At 41.1% G+C, this 24740-nt stretch overlaps 1 protein-coding gene across 1 annotated transcript in view; it reads right to left on the reverse strand.

Annotated features, from left to right (window-relative positions):
- Positions 1-428: 428 nt before the first annotated feature.
- IKZF2 (IKAROS family zinc finger 2) overlaps positions 429-24740 on the reverse strand; it is a 135012-nt gene continuing 110700 nt past the window's right edge. Inside the window, exons 7-8 of the mRNA XM_074968103.1 lie at positions 16530-16673; positions 429-12025 (exon numbers count right to left, since the gene is read on the reverse strand). Coding sequence (XP_074824204.1) covers positions 11301-12025; positions 16530-16673 — 869 coding nt within the window. The 3' untranslated portion in view covers positions 429-11300. The remainder of the gene's footprint in view (positions 12026-16529; positions 16674-24740) is intronic.

The following is a 24740-nucleotide window of genomic DNA, read 5'->3' on the forward strand; positions in this document are numbered from 1 at the left end:
GCTAATATATCTGCCTTCTATTACTCTCCTATAGCCATCTGGCCCGACCCTGTCACAAAGGGAACAGCCCTGAACAGAGGGGGCCCAAACCTATATGCACTGAAGACAATGGACAGACTATCCTTGGCTTTAATGGGCATTGGAGCAGGGCCGTAGTTACCTGTCTCATAGCCCATCCAGTCTTTTTCATGTTTTCTGTATCGTATGAGAATTTTTTCCAATTACTGAATACAATTCACCATCATGTGTGTGATTCCTACTACACGGTTATTTGGCTATTGATGTTTTCAGTAGTAGGAAAGAAATGTATGTGAACACCAATGGCACCAGAAAGTTTGTATGGAAAACCCTTTCATGTCAGAAGTTTATTTTTATTGGTAAAATATTAAATAATATACAGAATTAAAAACTGCACTTACACTTCTGAGAAGAAATAAGTCTTGGACAAATTATATGCTTGTTCCTGAGATTCCCTACGTTTATTCCAGTAGCTGTGCACTCAGACAGTACAAACCTTTATAATATAATCCTTTTCACAAAGTATTACAAAGTTTCTGCAGCTTCTTCTTGTATTTATACACACATACAGACTCGCACTCTCACATTGCTGTACAACACTCACACACATACACAGTATACACACACAGGTATGATGGAACCATATTATGCACATACGCTAAAGGGAAGGAAAAGAAAATACAAGTCCCATATTTCAGTCTGCAGTGGCAAAACTGTTTAGCAGGGGTGTATAGATTTGCATTAGAGTGGCTCACGGGTACCACTGTTGTAAGGGTTGTTTCAGAACTTCTGTCATAAGGGCATATTCCCAAGTCCACTGAAGGCAGCAGGAAGATTCACAATGACTTTGAATCAGGCCTCAACCCTGATGTTTAGAGGTTTAAACGAGCTTAAACTTCTGCACAGAATTGGAACTCAACCTGAAGGAAAGCTGTTTGCCATACTACTCAATTGGTTTGCCTCTTCCTAAATGACAGATGTCAAATTCAGCCCTAGGGTAAGCAGGGTAGAACTCCACAGAAGTGATTAAAGGTGCATTCATATGCACCAAGCTTCAGGGTCAGATTCTGACACTCCTCCTCATGCTCAGCAGCTTCTTACTCCAAGAATGATCCCATTGACTTTAACAAGACCCTCGTGGAGTAAGGGGCTATTCAAAATGCCTTCAGTATCAGAATCTGGCCCTAAGAGCATGAAAAATGACCTGTGGAGCTCACGAGGTTGAACGTGTTTTGCTTCTTTTAATTCAAAAGCATCTTGGAAATAGTTTTGACAATCGGTTGGAGCATGATAAACTCTGATTGCCCTTGCTATTATTATAAGGAAACATCTTAAATACAAATTGAAAAGACAAAAGTGGCTCCTGTGCATGCACTGTAACTGCCTGTCCAAGAACTCTCAGAGGGATTTTTTATTTAGTACCTAAATACATATTTACACAACAGCGGCTTCAGTCTACTGGGAAATAGACATTTAAAAATTAGATATAAATATGTATGATATGTAAAACAAGCCCCATCTACACTTATATAAGACAACTTCAGCTCTAAAGAAGCTCTTCTGTCTCAAGTCCTGCACTTCTTATATAGGCAAAACTCCCACTGGAATCAGTGGGAGTTTTGCCTTAGCTAAGAGGTTAGGGTCTGATCCAAAGCCCATCATGAAAGTCAATAGGAGTCTTTCTATTGAGTAGGCTTGGGATCAGGCCCCACGTGTTTTATAAATGTCCAGGTTAAGTGCTTTTCTTAAGAAAAACTGTATTTAAAAAGGAACAAGAGAAACAGAGGCAATAAAATGTCTGTCCTTAGTTCAAACCGTTGTATATGTTTTGATGTCAAACAAAAGCAGGGAATAAAAAAAATCGGTTTTAGCCTTAGCTTTTAGTTTCTCACCTTTTGTCAGTCTGCTTTGCAATTTTAACATATATAAATATTTGAATCTTATCCTTTAAGGGATTTAAGATAGAGCATTTTGGTTTTTTTAATTTGTGTTGACTGAGGAAAGAAAAAGAAACTACTGTACATTTTTAAGACGTCAGGAAAATATTGCACTTGAACAGAAAAATAACCAAAAGTTTTTGTTTGTCTTTTTTTTTTTTTTTTTAAACTGAGTAATATAAGCAATCTTCCATGTTTGCAAGAAGCACGTTCTGAAAGCAAGGTCTAAGAATGAAGCATCAAGAGCAATTTTGTGGTCAGTGACCTCAACCCTGGAATACAACAGTAGCAAAACTTCTTTTAAAGCATTTTTTTCCAAAAGGAAAAAAAAAAGTTATAGGACTTTTTACTTTACAATTTTAAATCTTTCCAAACATTTTCATTAAAAGTTTCCAGTCTCACATAAAAAGATATACATTTTAGAGGAAAAAATTACAACCCGAAAATAAAACTGACTAAAAAGGAAGGCAAATATACAGTATTACAAGTACATAGGTGTGGAGTCATCTCTTTAGGTACCCTAGTTTTGACAGTGTTACAAAGATTATGTACCTTAATATTTTTTCTCAAATCAAATATTTTCTTTTTTCCCCCCTCTGTTTTTAATATAAAACTACCCTTGAGTACAAAAATATGTAAACAGCCTGTACAGCCAACGAACAAACAGAAATAATAATAATAAACTAGATGGGCCAAAGCTATGGGAGATAAGAGCTGGCCCAGTCTTTAAGCTAAGAGAAGGAGGAGGGGAAGAGAAAGCAATAAAGAAAAAACTTTGCTACATGAAACAGGAAATGAAGATGTTCAAGCTCTGAGAATGCTTGACAATTAGTCAAATAATTGATCACAGTTTCAGAAGTTTGAACTACTACAAAAATAACCCAAAGTCCTTCCCTTGTTACAGTGTGTTCAGAAATGAACATCCATTTCCAGTAAGTAATGTCAAATCTCAGTAAGTGCATAGTAGGGGATTCAGTAATCTCTGCCCCTTCACAAAGCTTTTCTTACTCTATGTCACTTGAGGTAAAAACTAAATGGCCCAATTCCCTGGCTCCTTAGTTCCCACTATGGAGTCATGCTCTCGATTCTGCTTTTGCATCGGGCCTACATATTTTCCATTTGATTCACAATGAAAAGTACCGCCTACTAGTCATTCATGGATGGGGTGAAGTCTAGGACACAAATTTAAATGAATACGTATTTACCGTAGAACCTCACTAATTTGTACTAGTGACTGAGGCCCAACGAGAGAGATTGAACTTTACAAGTTAGCAAATAAGGCTCTCATCCAATAAAAGAAATTAAGCACATGCTTAACTTTAGTCCTTAACCAGTAAGCCTATTGACTTGAGTGGGACTGCTCAGGTGCTTAAAGTTAAGCATGTGATGAAATGTTTTGTTGGACTGAGGCATATGGGCTTCATCCAAAGCCCATTGGAGTCAAAAGGAGTCCTTTCAATTGTCTTCAATGGGTATGTCCACAATGCAGTGTGAACCCAGGGTTTGAACTCAGGCTCAAGCCTACCCCCCACTCTTGTCTACATACAAACTGTGCAAACCCTGGGCTGAAACTCAGGGTCCTAGAAGCCTGTGGGAGTGGAGGGTCCAAGCCTGAATCAACAGGCTTCAAGCCCTATTGCCTTGTAGTGTAGATGCAGTTCCATTGGACTCATGCTCTGAGAGTATGCCAAAATATTCCACAATCCCATGGGCCAACTTTCTTTGTCCTTTGGCCAGTCAAGTCAAGTCAAGTTTTTCCACACTGCACCATGAACAAAGTGGTACAGCAGCCACAATTTGGGAGGATGCCTCCGGTCTGGAATATCGGTGGTTGGACATGAGGCTGCATAATGCAATGTAGATTCTGGAGCCCCATTTCTAACTTGGTGTTACAAATGCTTGTAGACACTTAAGCCCTAGGTTAACAAACCCAGAGTCTGCTAACTCGAGTTCTACTAACCCTGGGCTTACATTGCAGTGTAGACATACCCAGTGAGTTTTGGATTAGGCCCTAAGTGAGCGATATAAAAAAAAAAAAAAAAAAAGAGCCAAAGCACCTCAGAACATGCTTTGAGCATTTAACTTGACAGCTGTCATTCACTTGGACTTCATAATATTTCAGAACGTGCTAGTAAATACAGCATAGTATTTTTTTGTAAAAATATTGAAGGCTTGAGTAATGATAGACTTCACTGCAGCAATCTACTGTTACATTTTTGTTGAGCGAGAGAGAGAGAGAGTCTTTTTGTATGCAGATTAGCTAGGTTCTACGGTATGTATGAAAGGGAAAAGATCCCATATAAGGATAGAGGGTGATGAATTTATTCCCAATGGAATGCCTGTGTGAGATTACTTCTCTCCACCTTCCTAAGACTGTGAGTGAATTGTTGGAGGCAGGAACACACGTTTTCATGAATACCAAGTGAAAGGTTTAGCAATTTACCCATTTATAGAGGTATCACTTTATTGTTACACTGGCCTAGTGTTAATAACCCGGCATGGAGGAAAGTTAGCATATTACCACCTCATGAGCCTATTGTGCTCGTTTCATAGTTTAAGTGTCATAGTTTAATATTGGAAAATAAATCATACCCTCCCAGGAATGCATCATGTAAGTTCTGCATGAAGCTCAGACAACACCAAGTGATATTTTTTTTATACAGTACTACGGGAAAGTTCCTGATGGGATGTAAGGGCTGTAACTTTACATTCCAGGAGAGGTCAAATATTTGCTATATGGGGCAAACTCTTTTATTTATCTCCCACCCAGCCACTGTGAGCATGGAGGGTCCTGACCACAGGGGAACCTCTGTGTTTATTCTGTGTGGGGCCTGCTTATGTCCCAGCACACAGAGAGATTTGGGGCAGAGCCAGGGCAGATCAGCAGATCGGTGTCTACATGTTTCCAGTGGGAACTGCCAGCCCTTCGGGGGCGGGGGGAGGGCACGTGGGGGCTGCAGATCCCGGAGGCTACCATCGCAGCTATGGAAAGCCCTATCGTGTGATGGAAGGACTGCTGCTCTACTGACCTCTGTGGCACACTTCAGTTATTCAGGCTGTGTGCTGGGACTAGAATCCAACCCTATAGCAATGCAGGGTAAACTGTTGGGAAAGTGGCAGGAATGGGTCAAAAACTAGGTCACCGGTCCCATAAGGCAAGTACCAAAAAATACTGATTTTTTCACCAAAGTATTCTGCTAATACAACCCCTAATATGAAAAGGAGGACTTGTGGCACCTTAGAGACTAACCAATTTATTTGATCATAAGCTTTCGTGAGCTACAGCTCACGAAATTGGTTAGTCTCTAAGGTGCCACAAGTACTCCTTTTCTTTTTGAGAATACAGACTAACACGGCTGCTACTCTGAAACCCCTAATATGACACACACCTCCGCCTGGCTTGAGAAACAAATCACACTCCCTAATGCCTTTCACAGATGAGTTTTGTTTGTTTTACTCTCTCATCTTATCTGAACAATTGGCATAGCAGTGGTACCGTAGTCTTCAAGCTTCCACCCTCCTTTTTTTTGTATTATTATTTTTTTTTAAGCTAAGCAAACTTTTGCAATGATACACTACTTTAAAGTATATTCTCATTCCATCATGCTGTTTGATGCTGTGCGATATAGCACTGAAATACACAGAGGGTTAGATTCTCAAGTTTGCAGCCTTGGTGCAATGGGGTGCAGAGAAAGGAGGCAGGCGGTATTACACCAACTTTCTGCCCCAAACTCCTTAAGTTCAAGGGGCAGGCGGGAACTTTTTCAGCCCCTGGCATTGTTTAGAGCAGCGTTAGAAACTGTTTCTAAACTATGGCCATTATCCATGGCCCCAAAAAGTGCTGCCTGCCAGCTGGGGATTGCTGGAGCACACTGTGCCCTGGACATTTCCCTTCCCTTTCCCAAGACCAGGTAGCGTAGAGCCAGCTACACCACTCAGGGATTTTCCTACTCAAGGGGAAACCCCAGCTTCCTCTGTCCCACTCCGTAACATTAGTGTTTCTTTTAAATGCATTGTGAAAGGCTATGATGTGAAACAGCAGCTTTCAAAATGCATTTGAAAAAGGCACGTGGACAATAACACTTATTTGAATGACATGATACAGTGTATATACTATTTCAGAATCATAAATCTCCAGATGCTTTATGCAGCACATCATCACGGATGTTAACTTTAAAAAAAAAAAAAAAAGACTATATAAAACTAAAGATAAAAGCCAGCTAAAACAGAGCCAGTTTCATCTCACTTTTGCAAGAGCCTGTGATATTGGCTACTCTGTTAACAAATATTATCCTTCTTCTTCCCGCATATCTTAAATGAAATTACAAGAAATAGTTGCTTCTAAGTAGTGAGGTAAAAGGAAGTTAACTAACTGTGGAACCTTATAATTGCTACTCAGGCCCTTAGTTCAGCTTTCAAATCTTCTGGTAGGTACAACTGGAATAAATCACTTTTTGGAGTTAGAAGCGGTTTGTTCTTTTGTGGACTCTTTTTTCCCCTGTGCATCCATAAGAAAAGTGCAGAAGGCCAGCCCCTTAAATCCTATAAAAGCCCAATTTCAAAGGACTGAATTTCATTCAGACTGGATCCTGGAAAGCAACGAGCATTCTAGCCCCTATCCAGCAAAGCACACGTTTAAAACAGAAATTTGGAGAGTCAGACAAATGTTGAATTTCTGTACTTGGTGGTGTATGAACTCTGTGACTGGTGCCCTAAAGTTAGAGAGGCTAATACTGCAGGTAAAAGTCAGGGTGATTTACAAAAACAGGTTCTCTAAGTAGAGCCCAATATAGGTTAATGTTGAGACATCTTTCATCGATGGAAGCACTTGTTAAGGAGAATGCAATTGCTTTAATCTCCTTAAGTATGTGGTAAAGAGCTGGTTTTATACAAAATCCTATATATTTAGTTGTGGATTCCTAAATCAATTAAAAGGGCTTTGGCTGTAAAACTCATTAGCCACAATGATGGACAGAATCGTAACGAAAGCTCTGTGCACCCAGCCCTGGGTCATATCAAAACCAGAACTTGCACCTGTTTAGACCGAGTCTGAATCTGGCTCTCTTCCCCCTTACAAATCTAGGTAAAGAGTTTATTGGCAGGGACATTTGAGGAAAAAGCTACTTGTAACCAAATATGGGAAATGCTCACAGAAAGCAAATTCTGAATTTTTAAACACAAGTATTGGAATAGAGTTTTGAGTCAAAAGACTTACGCGTGTCTACCCAAAACTAGCCAGCTTTTAGCACATACTTTGAACAAATGGCTAGTGATCAATAGCAAATACTTGGAGCCAACTGCTCTGCGAAGGGATAATCCCCAGACTGCTGAAATTTCTTAGTAAATAATTTTGAATAACCATTGAATTTGATGAAGTCAATAGCTGCTCTTAGAAATCCGCAAACAGCAAAAGAGAAAAAATCATCATCTGAGGTCCCAATCCTGCAGGCTCAGATTTGTGGGCAGACCTGTAAGTCCGTAAGGAACCCCACTGCAATCTCCATTGAGTCGTCCTTGGTATGTGAGCTTGCAGAACTGGAGACTACATTATCGACTGCGTACTACTCTCTTCACTGTAATCCCCCATAGACATGCATTTGCTGATTATGCTAAAATAAGATTTAGCCCAAACCTTTACTCAAAACTTGAACTGAACTTAAACCATTCCCCCTAAAAGCACCCTGAAGAGATGAAAAACAACAGTGAGTTTTAAGAAAAAATGACAATACATATTGTGTTCCCCCCACCCCCCGCGGTTTTGATCTAGACAGGAATTGCAACTATCAAAAGGTGATGACTAAAATTATGCTGTCCCTCTGACACTCCTGCACAACCCCAGTATGACAAAGATGTTCTCTGTGCGTCTCTGTGGTATTAGGGGCTAGTGCTGTGTCACGGGGCGTTCCTGCCAATATGCACTTCTCCCTGTGACAGCTTCTAAAATGGCAGCACTCAGGGTTGATCTCACAGAGCTGCACTGACCTGCCAAGTGATTCTTGAATAGCACCCTATAAACTGCATTGACTGCAAAGAGGAAAAAAAGGGTTAAGGTCACTGAAAGGGACAAGAGACACACTGGGCTGTGGAGAATGCATCATCAATTAAGAAGTGTACTAGCTCACGCTGGGTCAGACTATGGCCAGCTCCTGGGTGCGTACACAAAGGGATCTTCCCACTCCTATGCCTTTGTGCTAGCTATCCCAAGGAGCCCACTGTCACCCTGGCTACAGAAGCAACCACAGTTTGCACTCCCTTAGAGGTGCAGCAATGGGCTTGACATCCTCCGTTCTTGCCAGCTCAGGCAGGCCATTTCTCAACGCCTTTCCATGCTCCACACCGCCCCCAGCATGGGGCCAGCGACTTCGAGAACTTTTTATTTTACAGATTGTTCTTCAAGCAGCTGTCATGGTTGGGCAGAATTTACGATCACCTTTTAAAAGAGAGGAGACCACGCCACAGCTAGGGAAAATCCACATGGGGCCAGGAAACCATTCAGGGAACATCCCAATTGTCACTTTGGGGATGGGCGAGAGGGACAGCACAGTGATTTGAGCTTTGGCCTGCTAAACCCAGGGTTGTGAGTTCAATCCTTGAGGGGGCCATTTAGGGATCTGGGGCAAAAAATTGGGGATTGGTCCTGCTTTGAGCAGGGGGTTGGACTAGATAACCTCCTGAGGTCCCTTCCAACCCTGATAATATTCTATGATTCTATTCTATTCTATGATTCTACAGAGGAGGCAAGGGACAGGTCACGTCATGAGAGAAATCACATGGATCTCAGGTTATGGGCAAAGAGTGGGGACAACCACATATAATACCTTTGTCAATGCACTGCTTCCTATTCCTCCCTCTCCACAATGGGAACATGGCTGCTTCTGGAGCTATGCCATTGTGGTTGTGCCCAAACAAGTGGGGTTTTCAGACAGTGGGGTTTTCAGAGTGTGAAGGGGGAACCCAGAGGACACAATGCTAACTTGATCACTGCCATCTCCAGCAAGGTAATCCCCATGGGTTTTCATGGGGAAGATGTCACAGAATACAGCCATCTCTCAGTTCTGCTCCTAGCGCACAACCTCAACAGCCACAGAGAATCAGCCCTACAGAGCAAAGGTGGGGCAGAGGAGGAACTGCTATCCTATTCCACATCCCCTGGCTGATTGCAGTTCCCTTCTTTTCCCATTAATAGAGGAGAATGTATGCCCTTTAATAACTAACCTTGGAGTCAAAGAAAGAGTTCAGTGGTCATGACCAGGATATTAGCTACTCTGATTGTGCCAGGCACAAGAGAATGAGAGAAATAGGGGCAGCTAGTCTTGCCTGAGCTTTATCTGTATCAAAATTAATATGGGCAGAAGAAAAAAAGATGTCAAGGACAATGCTGGAACCAGCTCTTTGTATCTGTCTCTTCAAAGTCCATTCTTTTCCATCCTTGATAGCTCTCACATTACATAAGGGGACATTTCTATCCATACTGTATTATAATTAATAGGCTACTGCTAAACTTTACCAGCTCCTACTTAATAGCATTTCAGTGCCGGGAAACAGTCATCAGGTAATCTGGCCATGATCTACTGTATCCTTTCTAAACACAGGTTCTAACTGCCAACTGTGTCGCCATAAAAAGATTTTAATCAATACCACTCAGCTCCTACTTTCTAATGCTGCAGGTCTGGCAAGATAAGAAAAACAGACTGAAACGAGCAAATGGGGATTCATTATGGCCTCATCTTGCAATTGCGTATGCACTTAAGTAACTTTACTCATGTGAAAAGTTCTCATTGAACTCAACGAAGGTACCCACGTGGAAAAAGGCTATGCACTTGTGCAAATGTTTCCAGGTTAAAGCTCTATTTTTGCAGTTCACTTTCAAAAATGATTGCTATAAAAAGAGTTGGGTTTCATGTTGGGTTTAAGCTTACTTTTTGTAGAGCAATCAACTCAACCTACAGGATTTTGTCTGGGGCTTCTGTCTTGCATTGTCAGAAAAAGAAAAGGAAAAAAAGAGAGTTTGCATTGTTCTTGTTTGGTCTGTACCTAAATGGCCTGATCACATCAGCTTTTTTTCCCCCTGCAGTGAAATTAGTAAGTGTCAATAATACTAAATCAAACTAACCTTAGTGCCTCTAGCTCATGTACCCATTTTCCTAAAGCGTGAAGTGATATCAAATCAAATTAGCAATTCTTTTTCTGCATGGCTTTCACACTCTCCTAGAGCAGAGGGTGTGCATCAAAATCTGCAAGGGCTTCTATCCAAAAAATAAAGAGGAATTAAGGATACTAGGTAGTCACGGATTCAACAAATCACAAAGCAAAGGATTCATTGGAGAGGTGGCTAGCTAGGGCCAGATCCTAAGCTGGTGTAGCTCAGAGTATTCCACTGACGTCAATGGAGCTCACAGCAGCAGAACCTCTTGAGTAAACTGCAGAATTTGTATTCACTCCTAGGATATCTACTGCCCTAGAAGCTAGGTAAAGTGTTATTTGTAAATGCTGTTTCTTAAAAACACATGGTGCCGCTAACTAGGTATGGATACTAGGAGGTCTATAAGAAGCCAGTGAGTCAACACAACGATGGAATAATAGCAAATCAGCAATTCTAAAAACATGCTTCATAAGTTAAGTAAAATAACATCACAGAACCTCAAACTTACCACAGGAGGTCCCAAGACTTATGAAACTAAACTCTTGTTATACGGTACAGTGTTACATACACGTTCTATACATTCCACAGGGGAAGTAAACACAGAAGCCATGGACATAGCTCACCCATGGAAGTAATTTTGCAAAGAATATTGACTTTGATTCGTGCTCCTAAATCCCTAAAATAAAAGAGTTTTGCTTTAAAATAATTGTTCATTCTGTAGAATACAATTGTCCACTCCCCCCATCTTCCCCACCATAGCTATACATTTGAAAGGGCTTTCCTCTGAAATGTTTCTACCTATTTGCCTGAAATTATTAATCTACAATTGGGTGGCAACTCATTATGACTTTAAAGCACCTACCAGAGTTGAGCGATATCCAACATATGACATGATGTACAGCTAACTGTGACAGAAATGGACTGCCTTTCAATTCCCACAAAATATGCAAGACAGATCACCAAAACAGAATGACAGCAACAACACAAAACTCTCTCATCCCTTCCCTTCCCTTCCTTCCATTCTTAAACTGGGCAGAGAGACTGACGTTGGGTCCATACAATAAGGTTAATAATAATAATTAAACAACAGCAACAAACAACAACAACAAAAAGGTGGGTCAATGAAAAGTGGGATTGTAAGTGCAGTACTTCTTCATGTGCAGTTCTTCTACTTCATAAGAGTCCCCTTTGGATGAGAAGGCCTAGTGGAATGTGTGCTCCCCTCGAACAATGTGCGATGAGAACTCATAGCGGTCCTGGCTTCGATACCCACAAATGTTGCATTCTAATGGGTCCCGGTAACCATGACAACCCATGTGGATGGTGTACATGACGTGGTCTAGGAAAAGAACTCGACAGTGCTCACATTTAAAGGCCCTAATCTGCTCCCCTTCTCCATTGAAGACCTTATAGATATCCTTTAAAGAGCCCTTAGAAGCCTTTGTGGCATCCAAAGCCTTGGTGTCCTCCTTCATGTAAGCTGGGCTTTGCTTCCTCTTGGGATTTAAGGCAGGGTTTCCTTGGTAGGACTGGCGGTCTTCATGGCTGCTCTCCGAGTCAGTAGAATCCAGGCAGCTATTGCTGGGGGAGGCCTCTCTTTCCTGGGGTCGACTCTTTGGTCTGATGAGGGAGATAGGGCCATCCATGTTGTTTTCATGACTGTCAGCTGTTTCCCTGCTAATGGGCCTTTCTATCCTATTAGGATGATAGACCTGAGCATAAGCTGAGCTGATGACCGGGGCCACCTCTGCAATTGTGCTTGGTGTGTGGTGCATCAGGGGGTGAAGTGCGTCAGCTCCAAGGTAGTTGATTGCATTGTTGATGGCTTGGTCCATCATGTGAGACTGCATCAGTTCAGCCTCTTTCTCATAGGTTAAGTTCATATCAAAGTGAATATCTGGATAGCCAAATCTCATGATCTTTTCACCTAAAGGTAAGAACAAAATGAATGAGAAAAAGAAAGTCACCTAGACATTCAACTGTAACAGAGAAAAACCCTGTGTTAGGCACAGAGTTTAAGGCAAGAAGGAACCATCTGATCATCTAGTCTGACCTATATATCACAGGCCATTACACACCACCCAACCATCTCCACATTAAGCCCAACAGTTAGACCAAGGTATTACAGCCCTCAGGGGACTAAACTATGATGGGCCACAGGCAAAAAAACAGGAGGGACCAAGGTGCACCAGCGCCTAGACCTCTACAGTGGCAGGGAAAGGATTAAGTGAGATATACCAAGATCATCCTAGCAGGTGATCCCTGCCCCACGCTGCAGAGGAAGGCAAAAATCCCACAAGGTCACTGACAATCTGACCTGGGGGAAAATTCCTTCCCAACTCCATATAGGGCGGTCAGTTAGGCCCTGCACATGTAAGCAAGAACCAGCCAGATGAGCACCTAGGGGGAAAAAAAAAAAAGCTCTGTACCACCTGAGAGCACCACCCCATTCAGCCCAGTGTCCATCTGTAGTCATGGCCATCTCTGATGCTTCAGAGGAGTGAGCAATAATCAAACCAAACCAAAAAACCAACCCAAAACCACAGAATACACTGGAGAAAAAAAAATCCCTCATGGTCCCCTGCAGATGACAGGCTGTGTTCTTGACTGAGGGTGAAATTCATCCCTGGGCAGAGGGACAGCACCAGGCACCATTCAAGTGCCACTTCCGCTCTATTTATGGTGTTTTGGTCTTACGTGAGCCCTCTGCCCAGAGATGGAATTGCACCCTCAGCGCAGGCAGTCTTGAGTCTTAACTCTAGATAAGCCTATGGCTGGTATGAATTCCAGACCTGCTGGAAACCATCAGATGATGTCCTCTGTGCTCTAAATGAGGAAATATGGGACCAGCTCCTCGGCTGATGGAAAAGAACGTAATTCTATTGACATCAATGGAGCTACACCAGTTTATATCACCAGACTATCAAGCCAAAGGTGTTTTATTTTTCAACATAAGATTAAATCAGCCATGATGCAGAGGCACCTGCATGAGACACCCATCATGGCTCACATCTCACAGTGAGGCTGTATTGAGGGGGATGTCTAAACAATGGCCTTACAGGACAGCAATACTGGGGCCTAACAAACCTCCAGACCCGCAAGTGTGCAGCTGCAGTGGCCTGCAGAGGTGGTGAAGGGTGGTTGCATCTGCCCATAGACTGCAGTAGTGGATGCAGGAAGTGGGAGGCTGAGCTGAAACCACAGGTCCTAGGTTGGGGTTGAATTTTGCATTTCATTCAATTATTCAGGCAGAAAGAAACATCTCTTTTAGAGAACACAGTCTCTATATATCAGGTTACTGATATAACAAAAATAACATGTATTAGTTTAGTTTATCCACAGCAGAGGCTAAACGAGTATCACTTTTGCTGACATAAGTCAAGTCTATAAGGTATGATTTAGCACTGTGTTACTCCAAATGTAGACTTGTATGACCCTGTTAAAACAGCTGAGGTACAGCAGTGTAAAAATGGAACAACATAGTGGTGAATCATGCCAATTATGGGGCAAATTCAGTTCTGACACAAGGTACGCCTCCACTGATATGAACAGTGTTACTTCTAATTATACCTAGGCTGAATCTGGCCCCACTTCTTTTCCAATTATATTATTGTATGGCACCATATAAATGGGAAGGTCAATTAACAGCTCTTTAAAAAGTTTTGTTTCTGTTTTTTTAGTTGAAAAGTTAAGGTTATGTTTTAAAGGTACTGGATAGTGGATTTTATAAACTAAACAACTTTGTTTGTTTTCATTCTCTCATCACATCCCACTCTATCACCCGACAGAAACACATGTATCCTCACCACTGCAAATAAATTAATTCAGGCAGTCACAAATGTCACTACTTTGTCTGTCCAGGAACTTAAAAACCTCAAACTTCTCTTTCAATTTTTGGAAAATCTGCCTGGGGCAAAAAGCATACGCACAAAAGAAACAGGCACAATCTCAACTCTCCTGAAAGGCATCAGTACCTTTCAATATAGCAACACTTCATTTTCATCACCTGTAATAATTAATACCAGATATTCCACTCCCTTTGCCTTGTCTTAAAATGATGTATATAGAGAGAAATGATTTTACATTATACATGGAACAATTAGGTTATACTCTCAGAGTCCGCACATCACTTATGCTTGGGAACTCAGACCCTGAGTCAGCAAACTACTTATGTATGTGCCTAATCTAAAGTATGCAAATAGTCCCACAGACTTCAATGGCATTACTCGTGTGCTTCAAATCAGGCAACAAGTTAAAGCACCTGGGGTGAATCAGAGCCTTACTATGGTTCTCCAAGGCTGACCACAGTGACATTGTAATTTAGCACACAAATTAAAAACAAAAACAAAAAAACAGGAGCATAAAATATGCCATTTACTCAACAATGTAGATGTCAGAGAAACAGGATGAGGAGAGGTAAAGCACAGGAAAATGACTGGCTTAATTATATGCAATAGGTTTTAGGTTTGTTGGTTGCCATCAAAAAGTCTCTTTTTAGGCTTTACCAACTGCAGGATTTTCTAAATTGACATCATAGCCTTGCGCTGAAAGTGCTGCCAGTTGTGATTATCATCTTGCTCTGTGGTGAGCTCCTCAGACCTCGTTTTTGTTCCTTTCACATGCCTCATTTATTAACTTCACCAGACTTAAAGCAAACACTCAAGTTGCTTAGGACCTGCATTGCTCTGTTCCTTCAGTTACGAACCAGAATGTTTCACCATAACTGTAAAGATCTGGGGCTGAGTTTTAAAAAGGGAACGTGACATACAAAAATAAATAATAATGCAAAAACGTACAGGGACAGTACATTTTAATTCACCATATGCGCCACACAATACAAAAGAAACATTTGACACCCATTTCAACACATGTTAACATGGCTTTCATTTTAAAATCATTTCTTCTTGGTCAAATAAGTATTGAAAAGTAACTTGTCAGATTTATCTGTTGAGGTTCTTTAGGACTATGAGATCTTTCATTCTAATTATGCTCACTCTACATTAACTGAAAGATGAAACAGTTTATCCCTTAATTATCTTACTGTGTATTACCAAACAAACCATATATTTATAGCCAGATCAAGGAACATAAGAACTGCAATACTGAATGAGACCTGTGCTCCATCTAGGCCACTATCATATTTTAGTACCAGATGCTTCAGAGGAAGGTGCAAGAAACCCTGCATAGGCAATTATGGAATAACCCAACCACAGAAAAAGTTTCTTCCTTACTCCCATTAACTATAGGTCAGCTTATGCTTTGAAGCATGAGAGTTTTTATCTCTTCTGTATTATTTAATCCTTACTATAACTCTACTGGATATTATGTAAACCATACAAGTGCCCAATTCTCTTTTGAATCCTGATTAGTTTTTAGCGCCAGTGACATCACGTGGCAATGAATTTTACTATCTAATTTTGCATTGTGTGAAAGTGTGTTTCCTTTCATCGGTTTTAAATGTGCTGCCTTTTATTTTCATTGACGACCCCCGCGTTCCTGCATTATGAGAGAAAGTGAATAGAAGTGTTCTATCTACCTTCTCCTTACAATTTGTTATTCTGTATACCTCCACTATTTCAACAGATCTCTCAAGAACTTCTGTGCCTCAACACTGGGTGCAACCATTCTCTCTCTCCGCAATTACTAGCACCATTTGCAGCATACCACTTTCCCTTCCTTCTGAAGTTTCAGTCAGAGCGCACGTACTGTGGTCCATAACCAAGGCTCCTCAGAGACTGCTGACCACAAAAGTGCAGAAAAGCTGTGATAGATACAGCATGGGAAAATTCAAGCGTATGCTTTCATGACCTTCTCCTAAATACCACTGTACGTCCTTAAATTTCACCCAGTTACCCCTGTATTGAACCCAAAAACTTGTGTATGAGCTCTGAAGGATCAATAAATGTGCTGTTTCACTTGGAATAGGGGCTTCTTTCAATAAAAGCTGCAACATGTCACTTTCACACCCGTGCATATCAGGGAGGCAACTTCCATGTTGCCAATTCTCACAGTTGTATCACAAGTCTTGAGGGTGTTTTTTTAGCCTTCAGCTCCTGGAGTCAGGTGATTACATGAGAATCTCAGCTTTCACTACACAAGTAAGTCTCTAGCCCTCACAATGACTGAAAGTTCGAAAATGTGACCTAAATGCACCCTAAAGGCTCAAACACCAAAAGGTATAATTTAAAATCTCAAGATTTTGGGGGCCTGACTCATGAGTTTTAGGGATGACAATATTGTAATCCAGCCGCTTTCAGGTTGTTTTCTGCTTTGATTTAATCACCTCTCAATTGTTTCCCCCTCCCCGCTCCCCAATCATGCTCAATTCTGAGAGTGCAGTTTTCCCCTTTGATCTTTTGACTGTTCTTAGGTGTTAACAAATAACCTATTCCTACTCACTAAGAATAATAAAAATGCTCTCTCAAGCTTACCCACAAACTTCTGTGGGGTGGAGCTTTTACGCTTTCCCATGTTGCTTGTCAGCTTCTCTATAACAGCAGGTCTCTCAAAAGGCACCAGAGAAATATTGTTGTCCATCCCAGGCTCTTGTTCCTTACCATCTTCCATAGGAGGTACTACGTAAAACCAAAAAGTCACATCAGACAGGTCTGTCTACACTTAAGAGATGGCACTAACTATTTTGAGCCCTGTAGACTACAGTGCATATTCAAATACCAGTGAAACAAGGTGCAAGGAATACAATTGGCAATGAAACAGCATTAAAGTTTGAGCAGTTAGGGCCAAATTTTCAAACGTGGGCCTCTGATTTTGAGTGCTTCCTTGTGGGAGCTGCCACGTGCGCTGCACTTTTGAAAATCAGCCTTGAGACCTGATTCTCCGTTGCCTTCCACTTTGTGTATTCAGTGACACCAGTGCGTAGTGAGAGTGAATTGCTAGCCTTCTGTCTTGATAGCATTTTATACTCCCTTTGCTCCCATGTCAAAAGGCGCATGGCAATGGAGATTCAGGCCTCTTCTGACTGAAGCTGAGCACCCAGAAATGGAGGCTTACAAAATCAAAGTCCTCTTTTGAAAATATGGGCTTTAGTGTATATGTCCTTTTTCCATGCTACTCTTCCAGGCATAAATGCATCTAATTTATAAGATCATCATCTCATAGTTTTCCGGTTCAGGTGAATAGCATAAAACAGAGGTTCTTAAACATTCTCAATCACCAATGAATGTCAAGATTCCCTTGTGGACATCTACCCACCCTTTGCAATCCACGGACAACCTCCTTACCCACGGAATAACATCCCTGTGGCAGCTACCGGAACTACTTACATGGAAGAGGAATACTTGGAAAATAGGTATGTATTTTCAGCTGTCTTTGAAGCAAAAAAGAGACGTTAATGACACCTTCTGTTATTGCTTATTTCACCCTCCATCTCATGCCTGGTCTGATTTAACTGGGAATTGGTCCTGCTTCGAGCAGGGGGTTGGACTAGATGACCTTCTGGGGTCCCTTCCAACCCTGATATTCTATGATTCTATGGTCTGATTCTCTCCGCTGGAAATAAGGGGCAGGCACCAGAAACACATGAACAGCAAGTACTCCATGGACCACTAACTACTTTTATATGCCTAGCTGAAAAAAACCAAACCTTATGACTGCTCACCTAATACTTGAGTAATACTTGGTTTTCTTGGGGCTTCTTATTTACAAGCACAAGAAGATATGTTAATTTCAGTGGAACTATCTGACGGGCACCAGCTGAGGATCAGGCCGACAATTTCTGAATCATTCCAATTCATCGCAGTAGGCTGAAGAATTTATGGATGACAAAAGGCAATGCCAGTTCCATATTGTTCCATAGCATTGAATCTAACAAATAGACTCATTGTCCCAGATTCATTCACAGAAGGTAGCTTTGGTTGAAAAGGTTCAACCATCAGTGTCCTTGTGCTAGTTGGAGGTTAGTAGGAGCTATGGTTATGATTTATACTTAAGGATTCCTGGGCAGCAAACCAAAACAGGTTTCTGGAATGGCAAAGCAAACAATTGCTCTCATCTGTATGACCTGTGGGCCCCATCCTGCTCTCCTTACTTAGGCAAAACTCTCACTGAAGTCAAAGGAAATTTTGCCAGAATAAGGAGAGCAGGATTGGACCCTAAATCTTGTATTGTTCCCTTCTTTTTCCTCACACCATGGTAACTTCCTTAAGACTCAGTTCCCAAGGACTTTATCGTGTACTCCTCACGCATGAGTGTAGTGTGTGTGGAGACCGCAAGATTGGGCCTGACTCAGCACTGCAGTACTCCACTGTGACTCCACTGACATCAGTGCTAATGAATCTCCTATTCTTAAACATGTGGCTATTTGGTAGCACAATACACATTAAAACGAGGTAGTAAAAGCATTGCCTTCGCCTCCTAAAAAGGAAGAGCAAATACCCGGCAATTACGAAATAAAAGTTCTGGTGAACTTCTCAACTCAGATATTCAAGAACACGGGACAGTTTATTCTGTTGATTCCATTTGTGTTTTGTGCTGCTAGGGAAAGCTGAATGCTTTGAATCTCAGAATTCAGCATACGCTGTAAAATGATTTACTCTGCTGCCTTTTTATTTGTACAGGATGCTCCTACTGAGGAGCACAATGATTTCTCATTTACCAAGGAATCCTGCTGGCACCAGTGAAAATAATGGAAGAGAAACAGCACAAATACAAAATGCAACCAATGTTTACAAAAATGGTGTGTGGCATGCAAGTGACCTAATTAATAACCAGTGCAGACTTCAAGGCTTGGTGTAACAGTCAGCAGACTGGATTGAGGAAGACTACTTAGGTCACTTGGGCTGCTCCAAAGAAACCTACAATAGGCCTAGTTAGGGATGTATTGAAAACATGGGGAGATTTTCAAAGACACAAGTGGCAGCAAGGAGACCCACTCCCACTGATTTTCAATGGGAACTGGGTGCCGAGCTGCTCTTTGTGCTTAAAAAAAAAAAAAAAAAAAAAAGTCACCATGTACACTACGGGTGAAATCCTGTTCCCATTGAAGTCAATGGGAAAACTCCCATTGACTTCAATGGGGCCAGAATCACACCCTCTATTAAGATAAACCGATGACCGTCTGCCCCTGCTATACATTACACGAGACTTTCTTGGGGGAAAATCCTGGGAAGTGCTCAGTGCTCTCCAGTCCAGTAAATGGGTGTTAAGAGCACTCTGCACTTCACAGGATTGCATCCACATAGGCCTGAAAGACTCCATTGATTTTAATGGTCACTTGAGTCCCAGGCTCATCATATTCATTGATATATCATATAAAGGCTAAATAGTAGCTAAAAAAGTGCCAACATCCCTGTCTTGGATAAAGGTATGTGAAATGTCCTAGGTGAAATTTGACCAACGTACAACTGGACTTCTTTCTTCCATGGAAAGCGAGAAGTCTTCACCGAAATTCCTTACAATTAATAAATTAGGCAAGGATTTTGCTCTGACTCCTCTGTGGAATATCACAGTCAATACAGTGCCTGCTTTCATATTTCTGAAACTGATAGTAAGAGGGGGTTGTCCACATTTAACAACACGTGGCGACTATTATCTGGTTCAATACGAGACTAGGGCATGGGACCTTTGCCAATACAGTCAAGTTCCAAGTGGAAACATTACTGTTTCTGACCCTCTCCAATATTTATGTTACTGGGAAGATAAATTGCCAAGATGTGATTGGTTATGTAGATTTCAGAAAAAGGAACAGCAACAAAAACAACCAATCCCTGAATTTGTTAAACCACAGGCAAATCAAGATTAGATTGGTTAGATGTTGCCAGAGTGGAAACTTGAAGGGTGAAACTGAACATCATGCCATTGCACATATTTAAAATCGAGATCTATTATTTGACTTTTTCTTTAAAAAAAGGAATGCATCATACATGTTAAGAAACAACTGACAAGAGATTATGTCTATTTCCTATATGCTGTAACACGAGGCACCCTGTTTGGATTTGCTTTTAATTTTAGGGAAAAAAAAATCAATACTTAAGTAAAAGCCAAAAACCAAAGTCCACATAATTCACCGAGGAATATCAGTGTTATAAAATAGAAAACCAAACCAAGGAAGATAACACACACTCAAAACTAAGGCCCAAGGTCCACAAAGCATCTCTATTCAACAAAGACGAAGTACTGCAAAGGATATGCTTAAGTGCTTTTCTGAGAGGGGATGGACTTAAGCAGGCACTTAAGTGCTTTCCTGAACTGGAGCCTAAGCAAAGATGATGAGTTTCCTCTGACATTTGCAAGAGAGGATATTCAAAGTAACACTACCTTGTTAGCCCATCCTTTCAGTAAACAGACCTAGACAGTGTTCAGGGTGACAAGAGTTGAGGAACACTGCTTCAGAGCCTCCATTTCCTTGAAACTAAGGGAACTGTAGATCAAAAGGCTGGACTCAAAGCAACTTTTAGTTTGGGGGTTTTTTTAGTTGTATGAAATCACACACATGTAATAAGAGTCTGTGTATAATTCAAGCAACAGAGAACACTGCATAACAAAAGTCAAAACAGTCACTCAGGACTTTTTTGGTCCCTGAATGTTGCTTGAAATAGTAACGCTATGCTGGTTTACATCAGCTGAGGCTCTTGACCCTAAGCCTCCTTTGCTCAGCTCACATTAACGATATTAAAAAATATGACAGGGAAAATTCTCATGGATCCTGGTGAGAAGAACTCCCTGGAGTCAGCATTGAAACCCGAATTCTACTCAATTATGTAGGAATAAAAGGACCCATCATCTGTAATGTGTCAAGCTGACTTTTGGGAGGTGCAGAGGACTGGACTCCCTCTCTCTCTTATTTTTGGGGTCCTAAATAAGCAAACAGAGTAACCATGAAGCATCTATTTTGAAGAATTTCTCTAGCCTTTTTCTCTGTCAAGATAAGAACATAAGAATGGCCATACTGGGTCAGACCAAAGGTCCATCTAGCCCAGTATCCTGTCTTCTGACAGTGGCTAATGCCAAGGGCCCCAGAGGAAATGAACAGAACAGGTAATCATCAAGTGATACATCCTGTCACCCATTCCCAGCTTCTGGCAAACAGAGACTAGGGACACCAACTCTACCCATCCTGGCTAATAGCCATTGATGGACCTATACTCAATGAACTTATCTATTCTTTTTTGAACCCTGTTAGAGTCTTAGCCTTCACAACATCCTCTGGCAAAGAGTTCCACAGACTGACTGTGCATTGTGTGAAAAAAAATACTTCCTTTTGTTTGTTTTAAGCTAGAATCATTTACTGGTGCAAATGTGTAGCTAGGGTTGAAAGTTTGTCTTTGATTTTTCTTAAAGATCACAGGTTATTCATGATCACTGTTATAGACATCCAGCACTGGTCTCCATTATACTCACACAGGGCTGGGACCCAGGAAACCTAGAGTTAGAGGTCCCCAGACCAATTTTTCACCTGGGAGGGCCAGCACTGCCCAGCCTGCTATCTCATGGCAACTTTCTTCTGGCAAGTTGTCTGCAAGTGAGCTATCTGCTTTGCTGTAGCAGGCTGCATGGTTTCTAGCCACAAGGAAGGACACATCAGTGGCATGCTAGTGGACTAAGCAAGAGACTGAGAGCCAGAAACTTCTGCATTTTAACCCATGCTCTGATAACCTAACCCCCTTTGTGGCTTTAGTTAGGTGATTTATCTATCTAGAAAACAGAGACAATGATACTTACCTTCTTCACAGGGCTGTTGTGAGAATGAATGAGTAAATGAATGAATGAAGGACCAAATTGAGCAGAATGCATAAACACCCCTCCAAGGGGTGCCCCCAGCTTATTAAAACAGCTCACCTTGGCAAAAAAAATTGTTAATCGTTGGCAAGGATGCACGGGTCCCAGCACAAACAGCTGGGCTCCCCTTCCTCCCATAGCAAGACACTGGTGGGGACCAGAAAATCCCCCATCTTTTTATAAAAAGCTCATCGCAGGACCACCCCAGAGAATCACTTTGCTAATTGTAGGTAGGAGTCAGTTACGCGCCAGTGGTTTCATAGATCCAGGCAAATCTATTATGGCTCATTCTGGTAACATAAACTAAGAAAAGCACGGGGTAATCCCATACTGGGTGTACCTCCAGAAACATAGTAAATGAGAAAACAAACAATTACAAAGACACACAAGAAAGCTCAAGTTCAGGGTGGTGCTGAGTAATTCCAAGATATCAAATGCCCCAATCAGTTAGCTCACAATAATACTGATCCTGAAAAATACACAGTATGGCAAGGGACAGAAGGAAATACGGGCACTTTTTTGCACAATACATTCTTAGGGGTAGACTAAGACCTAACTTTTAGCCCTTTCGTAAGGGGCACTGCATAGCTGCGACGCCTTCGGGGAGGCCGTGGGAAGGAATTGTGTCCCAGTCAGTCACAAATCCTTGGTTTTCCCTGTGCTCCAGGGAGGAGGTAAGTTGCTGCAGTCACTTTTATAGGGCAGTGATTACATCCCTTCTTTCGCTGGCTAAGCTACACTGGCAGGCATGTTGGTAGACCAGACTCTGCTCACTGTTGGGTCAAGCTGTGGATTCAAAGAGCCTGCTGACCCAGCTCCTCCGCACCTTGCCCAAAGCAGGAACAGGTCGGCCACATAGTGGGGTGGGCCTTGTACTCCCTTGCTCACTTGCATGGCAGGAGATTTAAACACAAGGGACTTGTCTACATGAGAAAGTTGCGCTGGATTCACTTAAGGTGTGATTTTAAACGAATTTAATTAAACCATTGGAAAGGTTGTGTGGATGCTCTTATTTGACTTTAAACCAGGCTTACTCCAGATAATTTAAACCCATTAAGAACAGACAAACTAAATTAAACCAGACTAAGGGCTTGTCTTCACTACCACATTAAATTGGCGCCCCTGTATTGATGCAGCAGTGCCGATGTAGTGGGCCTGGAGAAGACGCATTATGTTGATAGGAGAGCGCTCTCCCATTGACGTAATTATTCCACCTCAACGAGACACCAGTTTAGGTCGATGTAAGTTATGTTGCTCGGAGGGGTGTTTTTTTCACACCCCCTGAGCAACGTCACTTACATTGACTTAAACGGTAGTGTACAAAAGCCCTAAGAGTGTTCAGACAGGGGTTTGGACAGGTCTAACTTAAAATTGGTTGAAAAACTGATTTAAGTTAAACCAGTGAAACTTCTCGGTGTAGAAAAGGCTAAGAACTTGGCCGGCACAGTCTATGTTTCACCTTTAAGTAGTTCCTTCCAAGCAAATCTAAAACTGTCTCCACACTGGCAAAGATAAGTGTTTTTGACTAGAAGTGGAGTAGAACCTGGAGAGATCTCTCACAACACAATCCCTGAAGCACTTACTTGTAGCTTTCATAACTGTGTTTTACGGAGAAAGCTCACTGAAGACCCAGTTCTCAAAAGAACTACACACATCGACTTAACTTTAACCCCTGAAAGAAGCCCCATTGAAGTCACAGGTGTGTATGCCTTTGCAGGGCTTGGCGCCCAAGACTCTTCTTGGGAATGGTGTAGCTGAGTAAACTCTTAGCCTCCAACTAAACACCATGAGTCCAAAAAGATCATGTATGTCTGAAACTCAAGGTACAAAAATGCCCTGATCCAAAGACCACTGAAATCAGAGGGACTATTTCTACTGACTTTTATGAGCATTAGATCAGGCCTAAAATGTCTAGTCACAAACGTCAATCTTTCTGAATGTACCAGATTTTAAATGCTTATTTTCTTCTCCCTGGCATTTATGGTGGTGGTATATAATTGAATTTATTGAACAGAGCAGTTGAAATTTTTCCAGTGCAACTTTGTTGTGAAAAAAGAATATTTCATGAAAAATTACCCATTTTGAAACATTCTTGGGGTTTTTTCCCCACCAAAATTTTCTATTAGAAATCAATAATTTAAATTTTTTTTGTTGTTGTTCTTGGCTTTTTGTTATACATTTTTGAAAAAATTTCTTTAAATGTTTAAGTAAATGAAAATCCCACCGCCGGACGAAACTGACCAATGAAAAGTTACACAGGAGCAAAAAACAAACAGAAAGGGGAAAGCAGGCTGCTTTTAGTTTCCTTCCTTTTTTTTCCATTTTGCAACAGTGCAAATTTTGACTGGTTAGCTCAGTCGCACGGCAGTTATTTTTAAAACCAAATTTTTAAAATATTATACCAAAAATCAAAAGAAAATTATCAATAAAAATATCTTTAAAAGGATAAGCCATTTCATGAACATTTAAAAAAAATCAAAACATTCCACTTCAAAACCTAAAACCAAAAATAATTTGGAGAGTCTGAAAAAAAATATGTTTTTTTTAAATTTTACAACCCACTAAAGATAAAATTACATTCTCATAGCGTGCTTTTTATATCCTCTTTTGCAAGCTCTTTATACTGCGCAAAAAGCCTCAATCTTTTTCAATATACTATTTACACATCCAGCATGCCTATTATGTAAAAATATTTACATATACACATTTTATATAGATTACATTTAGCAATCTTGCCAAATGCTACTTTCATACTTGCAACAGGGAAGCTTTGTTTTTATGAAGACTACAATATTTTTAGTTTTTCTCATAATCAGTTATGTTAAAGGGTAGGCAAACACCACATTTTATACTTGGTCTTATCAATTTTTCATGATAATTTTGCAGGGCTGATTTTATATATACAT

Source organism: Natator depressus, chromosome 11 (assembly GCF_965152275.1).
Source record: "Natator depressus isolate rNatDep1 chromosome 11, rNatDep2.hap1, whole genome shotgun sequence".
Classification (NCBI taxonomy): domain Eukaryota; kingdom Metazoa; phylum Chordata; order Testudines; family Cheloniidae; genus Natator; species Natator depressus.